At 39.6% G+C, this 12,042-nt stretch overlaps 1 protein-coding gene across 1 annotated transcript in view; it reads right to left on the minus strand.

Moving 5' to 3' along the window:
• Positions 1–12,042, minus strand: part of LOC146307226 (uncharacterized) — a 160,763-nt gene that overhangs the window by 122,368 nt on the left and 26,353 nt on the right. The window contains exon 2 of the mRNA XM_084746840.1: positions 3,647–3,835. Coding sequence (XP_084602966.1) covers positions 3,647–3,833 — 187 coding nt within the window. The 5' untranslated portion in view covers positions 3,834–3,835. The remainder of the gene's footprint in view (positions 1–3,646; positions 3,836–12,042) is intronic.

Raw genomic sequence — 12,042 nt, forward strand, 5'->3', positions numbered from 1 at the left:
GTTTAGCTGAGGTTCCTCTCTGGCTGTTAATGATCTGTCTGTGTAAATTTGCAGTCTTATTTTACCTGGTTCCCTTGTCTTGCTGGTAAATCCTGTAATGTCCTTGATATCATAATTCAGTATTTACCAAGATGTGCCAAAATTAAAATTAGTGCATGAAAGTTAAAGCAGAGATTTCCTGACTCCATTCTGCCTTATTGTCTAATAATTGATAATTGACCCTTCCTAAGTCCCGCCCCTTTTTGGAACCTTCTTCTCCTTCCTTGTTTCCTGTACTTGGCTATGCTATGTGTTCAGCTCATCTGTGTTGAAAAGAAAACCAAAATTTGAAAAAGGTTAAAAGATGTTGCTGGGGGAACTGGAAAATAGAGCTTGAGATCTGTACATGAACCCAACAGGACCCAGCGGGACCTGACGGGTTCGGGTCAGGCCTTATTTCTCACATTATGCATTGGCTCATGTCAGGTTCGGGCTGTATTATTATTCATATTTAATTTAATTTTTTGGGGGTTTTTTCCATTTTCTCCTAAATTTAGTCATTGCCAATTCCAGTTCTAACAATAGCTAACCTACGATGTGACTTTACAAGTCCCCCATCTTTTAACCATCTTTCAAATTTTGTTTTCCCCTCAACATAGATGAGCCTAGCACAAAGCATATCAAAGTACAGGAAAGAAGAGAAAGTTGACTGAGGTTTCCAAATGGGCAGAACACAGGAAAGCACAATTTTTATATCACCCACATATTCATACAACAAACCTATAATAAACTATTCCACGTAATTTCAAATCGATAGAAGTACCATGGTCACAGTACTATGGATCTTAGAAAAGTTTATGATACTAAAAAGGAAAAACAAAGTCTTCAGGCTAAAGCAGTACTTCTATTCATCTATAAATCCATGATTGTTCAATTGCACATTTTCTACATGCACAGAAAACCCTGTGAATGTACTCAGAACAGCACACGCCCAGGCTATTACACTGGTTCCAGTGCTATGCCTCAAAGACTAAACATCATCGGTTTGATTTTAGAAAGTCCATGAGTAAAGAGGAAAGGTAACTCCCTTGTTACTGTATTCATGCTTTCATGCTGCCTTCAATGACTTGACATGTTTAATACACAACTGATGATGTTTCTTCCTTTCTGCTCCCCATTAAAGGGTTTTACTGGGGGAGTTTTTCCTTATCTGAATCAAGGCAGAGGGTGCTGTACACTGTGCAGACTGTAAAGCTCCTTGAGGCAAATTGTGATTTGTGACTCTGAGCTATAGGAATAAAACTGACTTGACTTGATATGACTCTTGATACTTGAATGGCATCTAAAGCCCATGACCTCGACTTTTTTAACCAGACAGGTTGGTTGAGAGCCACGGACAAGAGCACTGTGGTGGGTTATCGTCATATATGTAGACCCTGGAACTAAACCATGAGCGTCTTCTGTGGACAGTAGCTGCTCAGAGTTGGGAAACATTTTCCTGTCAACTTCCCAAAGTGTTGTAGTCGGTTGGGATATTCAAAGCAGTGACCATCCACTGCTTTGCGTAACCTCAGGCTACTATCTTCCCTGCAGCTGAATGGCATCCCGGCAGATCCAAAATGGCAGCCAGTGTCCAGCGGTGCCTGATACCATCAGTCATTTATGAGCAGCTGCAGTTCACGTTACATAACACAGATTCTTATCCCGTTCAAAAGAGATGGAATCAGATACAGGGGTGCACTCAAAAACATGATGTCATTCAGGAACATTTAAGTCAAAACACAGATGAAGGCTGCTGCTTTTAATGTTATGAATGGAGGAATTAACTCAGGTTTGTGTTACACAGAAGGCAGAGTTTTGTTAATCTCGAAGCTTAAGTCACTGGAACGAGTAATCCAAGGACTTTAAAGACGACACTTTCAGCTTACTGTTTGTCTAAGAATATGTGTGTTTGCTAACACATTTGCCATAACAACTATATGATATTACATAAAACATTGTATTTTCACCTTGTTTTGTGGCCCTCAAGTGGACAAAAAACATTAACTGAATTCACTTCAATGCAGCTATACATCCATAGCTGTTATAACTTTGTTTATTTTTTTTCTGCTTAACTCCTTTGCTTTTAATTTACACATTAAAGGTGCAATATGTAGGAATCTTAATTTAAAACATTTGAAAATTAACTAAAATGATCAACAGAATGTGAGGAAGTTTTGTTAAAGTAGTCTAAGTATTGTGTTGCACAGATATCAGCTGAAGTTAGCATGCTAACAAGCTAGCACCAGCCTGTTCCTGTCTTATAATACCACAGTACCTCAAAAGGTACTGTCGGTCTTGGAGACTGTGCTCAGTCCTGGTTCAGCTGGTGAACCATGTTTCGTTTCCCGCTCCGGTGCACATTCTAGTGCCGCTCCCTGCCAGCATTCCCCACTGGATCCCCCCCACTCTGGGTCTGAAACCCCCCTCCTCTCGGTGGTCCAAGCTCCTGTGCTCCTCATGCTAACACCATCACTCCCCTGCCAAGCTCCTAGTTCGTAAAGACTCAGCTAATAGGGCTGCTAGCTGCACGGCTAACTAACTAGCAGCTGTTAGAAGTTACTCTGTTGATATGCTTCCCCCTATTTATTTGACATATGAATTCAACAGGTGGCCAATTCTTACATATTGCACCTTTACAGGGTTTTATGTGACTGTTACTTACCCAAAGTAAATATTTACTTGTCCCTGTACATATTATTTTATTTATTAGGGGTTATCAAATTACAACAAAGACTGAAATTAATTGTCATATTTAATCTAGAGCTTGTAATGTCTATAAAATGAAAGAAAAATAGTGAAATATGTCCATCCCAGTCCAAGGTGATGTCTTTAAATGTCTTGTCAGCCCCAAACTCATAGATATTCAGTGTAATATGATAATAAACTATCGATAAATGGATTATCAAAATATATTAACAACAATATTTCTTTTATAGCACTCGCCCCGCCGGGCAAGTGAGTTGCCAGATTACTAGCACAACATGGCATTTTACTTGTCCAAGTGGGCAGTCCTTCATGGTGAGCCCTGCTTTAACAGAAAAGCCTATGAGACAGACAAATTAAGCTGAAAGCTCCAGAAAAATCTAGTAAGTGGTTGAGTTGCAATTATTTTGTGAAATGTTGAAAGGCAGAATAAGTTTTCTTGTGATTGGGAGAAACGAAGTTGTTTTTGCTTCCTGCTCTATTAATTTCTGAATGATAACACTGTGCTGGGCGAGACGTCCTAAAGAAAACCTGTCTCTGCCTTCATTGTAGGATCTTTTAGTGCCTCATCTGTTTACCACTGATCCTCTTCCTAACCTTCTCTCATTTCCGTTCTTGTCACCTCTGTCACCCTGTCCTCACCTTGACAGAGGGGAAGGATGAGACTGCTATGGGGACAGCAGCTTTATTGTCTCTTTGTCTCCTGTATTGTCAGAAATAATCCTGAGTTTTCCCAACAAATTAACTGCAGGCTGGATGAATAGACAGTGTTTGTCTCCTCCTCTGTGGTAATAAAAAAACCCCCATCATCTCAATATTGAATTGGCATCATCTCCTCGCTCTCTTATGACTCTGCTTGTAGTTATTATGAGTAATATCCACATTACCCATGCTCCACTGGGCTCCATCACATCACTCTCACCTGCTCTGGGGTCGTCGTTGTCCAGCAGGGGGATGTAGTCTGTCTTTCCCACCGTCTCTCCAACCTGATCGTCGAAGGTCTCCGCCTCCAGCTGAGCCACAAAGTCCCGCTCCACCAGGCTCTCCGGGCCCGGCTGGGGAACGCTGTCTGTCAGCGCGTCGCTCAGACTCAGGTCTAACTCCGCCATGGCTGCACACAAACACAGACAGAAACAACCATCAACACCTCAGCTCCTCTCTCATAGATGGAAGTAAGACAATAAAGATTTGATTTATGGTTGTTATCCTACAGATACTGCACATGTCTCAGATGAAAGAAGTATTTTTTTTTTTTAATAAAATTAAAAATAATCAAATCAAATACACTGATTATCTTGAAGTCAGTGCTAAAGAGAGCTAGACGTATGCACACAGTTCAATAACATTTGGTGCATGCAACTTAGAAAAACATCCAATCACTGCAATATTTCATCATTTGTACAGCCTGACTGAAGCACCGGCATCTTGATTAAAAGGTGAAGGATTGCTTGATGTTAAGCCATTAAAAACATTGCTTAAACATCAAAATTACTGTTCTCCATTGTGTGAAGCAAGTCCTAACTAGGGTTGAACACACAACTGTGATCCCAGGATTTCCCAGACATTCCCAACAACATCCCATCCCATTTCCTCTGAAAAATACCTGCAATTTTTTGCATGTGTGCGCTTGTGTGTCTGTGTGCACCTTTTTGTTCACATTCTGAAGAATATTTATGGAACGAAACAAAGAGATCTCCTCAAAACTTCTTATTATGTCAATATAACTAGATCAACTTTTCCCCTGCGATATTTTCTGCCATTACTTTTCATGCTACAGTGGCATATTTTTCGATACAATGAACAAAGGAGAACGAAAGATCTATAAATGTATTATGCAGGCAGGTCAACATCTTAATCAGACCTCCATCCAAATCACAGTGGATCAAATGAGTCAACACTAATGACACGTCCAAGAACAACACTCCTGTCCCTCAAACCCCAGAAACAAGACAGAAAAATCAATGGATATCACTCCCATATCGCGGCACAAATTAGCAACCTCAAGACAGCCCTACAAAGATGGTTATAAACTCTTTTATACAACAACTCAGACATAAAACTGGCAAGTTGATATGTAGAGAAACAATCATATGATTCCGTATGATAACAAATGTGTTTTTTCCAAATCAAAAACAGTGTACTTTTCAGAGAAATACTTAAAACTATAAATATTATATAATAAATAGAAATATAAAGTATTAGAGAACATCACTTTAAAATGATCCTGTTTCTCAAACTTCATTTACCCCTGACAAAGAGTGATGTGGACCAGAGAATGAGTCATTTTATGATCGTGGGGAAACCAGACTCCTTTGGCAAAATCAGTAAATTACCCCACAGAACAGCTGCTGGTCTATTGCTACCTCGATTGGTTAGTTTGTTTGTGTTAATACTGTGTGATTTTAGTTAGTTAAACTAACAGAGCAAGACAGCAGTAGACCAGAAACTCCTGTGTTCTGTGCAGCAAAATTATTAGTTTTGCCAAAGGAGGCTGGTTGGTTTGGACAGAGTGATATTTGGCTTAGATAGTGGTGGTCTGTCTGATGTCAACTTAAAAGGTCAAAATATTCTAAATATAGCATAAACTGATACTGTTTTTCGTTTTCAGTGGTTAAATTACGTTTTGCTGCTGAGCCTGTCCACAGCAGTACCTTGATTAGGTTCCTACAATGGTAGTGCTGCTTCTTCTCCATAGCGAGGGTGTGTCCATCACCATCTACTGTAGCTAACACTTCCAATAATCCAAACTATCCCTTTAAACACTAGTCCTAACTATGCTGAATTACAGGCACAAAAATACTAGTGAAAAAATGTTACCTAGAATACATCAAAAATAAATCTTCACTTTGTCTCAGACCTACTTTCAAATCAACAAAATCATGCTTATTTATAAATAGTTAGAGCTAAACTAACTATTACTTCATTACTGATTATCTGCCAATTATTTATAATAGCTAATCAATGAATCATGCCTAATAACTAGCCAATATGATGTCAAAAAATATGACAATGCTCATCAAAAGCATCCAAAAGTGATGCCTTCATACAGCTTCTTTTGTCCAACCAACAGTCCAAAACTCAAAGACTTAATTTACTGTGATAAATGACAAAGAAAAGCAGAAAATTCTTACATTTAAGAAGCTTGTACCAGTAAATGTTTGACATTTATGCTTGAAAATTGCCTGAAATTAAATTAGTCTGCAATTCGTTTTTCTCTTAACTGAATAATTCATTTATTGACTGATCGCTGCGGCTCCATTCACGGTTGCCATTTTAAAAAAAGGGCATTTCTCCAATTCCTGAAAAGTTGACATTTTCGAGAAGCAAGTGTTTACACAAGTTTGGCAAATTGGAAAGGGAGAGGAGGACACAGACTGGAGATGAAAGAGACGAAGATAAAAGAAGTTGCGGTAAGGCTGAGGGAAGGGTGAAGAAATTGAGTCGGAGAGGGAGAGAGATGGAAACGTAGACAAAGCAAAATCACTTTTTTATACCCACGTTCTACGCAGTGACAACAGAAAAACAAAATTACAGCCTATTGCATCATCTGCCCAGGATGTTTTCAATCTGACAAGCATGATGAACAAAATGACAAGCTCTATTTGCTTGTGGCAATCAATGGGAAATTCTGATGCGAGCTGAACTGGGCTGCAGGTTTGTGTCCTGAGGTGGCGACAGACCAGCCACTGGAGCAGCAACACCACCACAGGAGGCTGTGACAGCAGGCAAATGCCCCTGAGCAATGCACGCAACAAACGTCTCCCAGCTGCAAGGCCTGAGCCTGACCTCTGACCTCTCTGGCGGGCATCCAGACGACAGAAAGCTCTTCTTATGACTGTTTACACCCTAAATGCAGTACCACTTTCTACCACAAGGAGGCACACATTCAGCTGGAATTATGCTTTGTGGAGGAAATGCATGACTTGGTACAATCTGTACCAAAACATGGGCTCAGACACACTCAGACACGCTCGGATCCAAGCAGTCATCAGCTCGTCTGGGGGTTCAGCTGACCAATGGCCACCAGGGGAATTTGCCGAGTCATGTTGTGTCATCTTCCAACTATAATGCCAGATTATCTTCTTCAGTGGCAGCGGCAGCAGCCAGCTTCTCTCTGCTGCTCAGACACTCACAGTTTATCTGTCTCATCTCCATCTTATCTATTTTCCTTGTATCATCTACAGTTCACTGTACATGCCCTGTGCAATACATAATTTTTTGCATTGTTTTTACAGCAAGTTGGACTTCGAGGTCTCGCTCAAGGATGATGCAGGAGAGCACATTTGCTGCAAAGTGGATCAATCCTGAGACCTGAGTTATTAGTTTCTCTTCTACCTGGCTGCCCTGCCGACCAAGCACGTATCAACACATAAATTCACCTTTATTTCTTTAACTGCAGCAATACAGCTGCAGTATAACACAAACCTACACCTAATTGATGGCAAAGTACATATTACCACTTTTTAAAGCTACAAATGTCTGCAAACGCATATTACAGTCAGAGATCAGTCAGCTTCCTCTATTTAAGAGAAGCAGACAAAAATCAAATACAACTCCACAACGCCATCTGCTGGATTATCTGTCCATCACCACAAACAGAGCAGGTACAGGTACACTACTTTATATGGCCAAAACAGCTTTTGTGTGTGTGTGATCTGTCTATTTTCTTTTTAAGCTTAATGAAAATCTTAATGTTAATATTTTAGACAGAAGCGTTGTGTCTTGTTGCACTACATCTCCATTAGAGGCAGACCAATCGGTCGGCCAATATCATCGGCCTGATGTTGGCCTAGCACAGCTGTATTGGTCTATTTCTGTATTGGAATATATGTTTTCTGATTTTTTTTTTGTTTGTAATTTTTCTTTTAGCTTCAAGTGTTAGAAATAGCTTTACAGTTTTGTTTTTATTTTATAGTTTTTTTTATAATAATTAAAAATAGAAAGTTTACTGCTTGACAATCCTGATGTCATTTTGGATTTTATATACATATATTTATAAATAAAGAATATCAGACAATATATTGAAATTTTCCAGCATCAGTATTGGTCATCAGCCCCAAAAATCCAGTATGAGTCAGGTTGTAGTCTCTGTCACAGTTCTGATGTCAAATGTAAGCAGAACGTCTTAAAGCTGTTTAACCAGTTTTTGTTGTTAAGATGTGTTTTTTTGTGCGACCTACTTTGTGGTTGTGGTTACTAATCTTAGCACACCATCTTATCATTTCTTAATATTGTCTGAAAAGTACATATAAGGAAAAGGGAAAGTGCCTGGCATATTTTAGTTCATTTTTGATTTGCAAAAAAAAACCAAATGTCTCTGGACACAACTGGATAAAACTAAACCCAATCAGAGAAACAAAACGTGATGTTGAGCTGTTGCGTTGTGCTCGAAATGTATGACATGTCACTCTTCAAATCTGGACCAGTGTCGCTCCTCTGTCAGTCATCTTATTAAACCCTCCCTGTGTTAAATGAATGTATGTGATTGGCAGGACAAAAAAAAAGGAGCGGTGGAAGTCTTACTGAAGGAGAGAGCGGACAGATGTTATCTGCCAGAGCAAATGAAACACGAGCTCGCGGATTTGTCTGGTTCCCAGGCCAGGGGAACTGTAGAATCCCTTCTCTTACTTCTCCTACACGCACTGTTGAACAGAGTGACGTAAACAAACAGGAAAAACTGCTTTTGTTTAGTGTGCATCAAGGCAAAACCAAAAAACGAATGAAGCCATCATTAAATACCAAATCCATGTCGGACAGGACACCATATAGCACGGCGGCAGATTGTCTCAGCAGAGCGGGCCACAGCTGTATCCAGTGGACACTGAAGATAAATGCTGCTGTGGCTGAATGGGAGAAAATCCCTGCCACCAGTTTCCAAAATCAGATTAACCTTAATCCTACTGACTGGATATACTCACAGGCCCAGAGGTAGACTTTTTGTCAAATATTTTTCATGACTTTGTCAATTTATTTGTCCCTAATGACTGCATATCATTGTTTTCTGCTTGTTTTAGCTAAACACCAATGTACTGGGGACCAGATATTCAGTCAGAAAATGAGCCAATTCATTATATAAAATCTTTATGAACTCTACATAGTGAACAATGGGTGATTTCCATGGCAGGAGTATAAATAAACTATACGTAGGCGGACTCATTACACGCCTGACTGAGTGTATCAGCAGGCTAAATGCGCCCCGGTGCAGAGATCAGGGTGTGTCTCAGGAAGACTGCTGCCTACTGCCTCTACCACAAAGCCATGCTGGTCACAAACACTGCCCCAGTTTCCATATTTAACCCCACATCATCCATGTGAGAGTGTGTGTGTTTAGTATACAGTATGTCATCAGTGCCAGGTGATCCATGCCACCCAGTTTACCAACTGATATCATGGCTACTGCAGTTGTCTGAAAACTAAACTATACCAGTTAGTTCCTTTTCACCTCCTTCAGCTTCTATTTCCACAGCGGGTCTCCACATGACCACAGCAGCTGAGCCTTTTCATTAGCGTGGGTCCTACGCTGGGATGGGTTTGGATGTCGGGATGAGAAAGTCATAAACTAAATGGTATTTTGACCCCAGCGACGCGCCGTAGTTCGAGCCGAGCTCCTGTTTTCCACCGCGGCTCGCAGGTTTGGTGTGGCCACTCGGAAATAATCTGGACTCAACAAAGGAAGGAAATCCACGGAAGAGGCAGTTTCTATTGTGTGTGATAACAAATGAGTGCGTGAATGTATGTGTGGATTAGTCATGTGTATGTGTGTGTGTGAAAGCCCTGTGTGTGTGTGTGTGTGTGTACTCATGGGATGGTGGGTGTGTGTGTCCTCCTGCTGCCAAAAAAGCAGGGGTGAAGGTTAAGCCTCTTTTTAATCTGCTTCCACACATGTGTATGTAAACAATAAAGCACCATGCTGAGCCCACACAGGGAGGAGGAAGAGCCGACGTGTTTACTACGTATAAACCACAGAGGTCTGCTGTTTCTGAACCACAAAACACAACTTCTGAATGAACTGGAACATAAACACCAACTGCTATATACCAATCTGAAATATTTCTCCAGGTTGTTGTTTTTGTTCACTATGTGTCCACAGGTATGAGGTCATAACAAGTGCAATAAAAAAAAACAAAAAAAAAAAAACTAGGAGACTAAATGTGTAAAAAATAAAAATACATTTTAAAAAAAGGAGAAAAGGAGAAACAGAATGACAAATAAATAACAGAATAAATAAGTAAATACATAATGTGTAAATATAAAGAGGTATTTTAAAAAAGAATAAATAAGTAAATAAAAAATGTGTAAATATAATGAAAAAGACAAATAAAATATAAAAGAATAATTCTAAGCATTTTCATTCAATATAAACAGAAATAAATAAAATAATAAATAAGTGAATAAAATATTAATAGTAATAATAATAAAAGAAATTAAAAGAATAAATAAGCACATAAAAATGTGGAAATATAAAGACATAATATGAACAAACTATGAAAGAATAATTATAAGCATTTTCATTTCTTTTCATATTGATTTGTTCATGATTTCTCTATATATTAGTCTTTTATCTATTTCTAGCCTTCTCTATTTATTTTTTTTGTTCATTTTTTGATATTTTCATATTTTTCTTAAAATGTGCTATTTTTTTTCTTTTATTTATTTATGTTTATATGTCCAGATTTATTTTCTATTAGTAGTTATTCTTTTTTTATGGAACTTCTATGATTCCTTACACTGAAAGAAATAGATTTTGAAATGATGACAGAGTGAATGTCTGAGAGAAGATCTGTAAATCGAGTGAAAGAGACAGACAGACACAAATGAGTGGTGTGTGTGTGTGTGTGTGTGTGTGTGTGTGTGTGTGTGTGTGTGTTGTTTTCTATAAGCTTAACTTTGGCAGGACACCATCACAGCTCCTATAGCGGTTGTCAGGGTGATGCATTACATAACACAGAGGACCTAATCCCAAAAATCACTCTGCATCTCCTCCTCCTGTTCCTTTAATATATCACAGCATAATGTGATGTCGCGGTGATTAATCCCTGAGGCCCTCAGGGGTCACGAGCCTTGGAGGCCATCCAGTATCTTGCTCGAGGACACTTCAGCGGGGTGGATCCTCTCTGAACTGCCGCCGCCACGTTTGGCACTCAACATAACCTGGATCTGATCTCTTCTGCGGTTAAACATTGAACAACAACCTGGGTTGTATGTGGTTAATGATGGGATGTTTACCCTTCATAGATCATTAACTCTTCATCGTCTCTCAGCCAAAAGGAAAGGGGTTGATTATAATAAAGGATGGAAGAGGTCACCCGGGGACCAGACATTTGCTGGTGTGATTCCTGCACACACTGCTGCGACATTCCAGCTGCAACCAGATACAGACCAGCTGCTGGGATATCTGATGTGTTCTTAACTGTGCCTCCGAGCAAGGCACTGCAGCCACAACTGCTCCAGGCTGCTATAATTATCTCAGAAATGTGAAAAGACAAATGCCTGTTCCCTGGTGTAACACAAAGTGTGAGGGATCACGTCGCTGCAGTGCTGCGCAGTCATCGTCATACCCTAAAATGATCCGCTTGTGCTGCTGGGAGGCTGTGGCGGCCCAGTCTGCTGGTAGGAGCAGCGGATTCTAACTAAACCAGACAGCACAACTGAAAATTGGCAACTTCAGCGTCCACTGACTCTGTTACTTGAAGGGCTTGGCAACAAGTGCGGTGGAGTGTCCGCCGTCCAAGGACGATGTGGCTGTAAAACAACTGCAGGGCAGTTTACTGTCCCTACACTGGCACTATGTGGATCTATGATTATAAAGAGGTCACATGGTCAGAGCACTGAAGGAAACGCTGACCTCACGCTGAGTCATACAGGGAGAGGGATGAGGTCATCCTCTGGACAGTAGGGTGGATCCATCTGAGAGAAAGTTTGACTTCAGATTGAACGGTGGAGGGAGATGTAGCGTATGTGTGAGATAAAACAGATCTGAAGATGATATGAAGCGCAAAACTGCAGTTTTGATATTAATCTTAGCTCCAATTTTCTTAACTTTTAACCCCATTTCTATCCATAAATGGTTTGATCTTACTCATATGATCAATTCATTGCATCCAGCATCTTTCAATAGCATAACATTTTATTTATGTATTTTTTCCAAAACCTGTATTTATTTATTGCATATAAATTACTTTTTTCTGTATATTTGAAAAAAATATTTATTTATTTTATATAAAGTAATTCATTTATTTTTATGACCACTTTATTTTTTCCTTTCTTTTTCCCCAAATGCTTTTGCTTTTCCATATTGTTTTTCATTTTTTTTACATT

This window comes from Lutjanus erythropterus, chromosome 21 (assembly GCF_056507025.1).
Source record: "Lutjanus erythropterus isolate fLutEry1 chromosome 21, fLutEry1.hap2, whole genome shotgun sequence".
Taxonomy (NCBI): Eukaryota; Metazoa; Chordata; class Actinopteri; order Lutjaniformes; family Lutjanidae; genus Lutjanus; species Lutjanus erythropterus.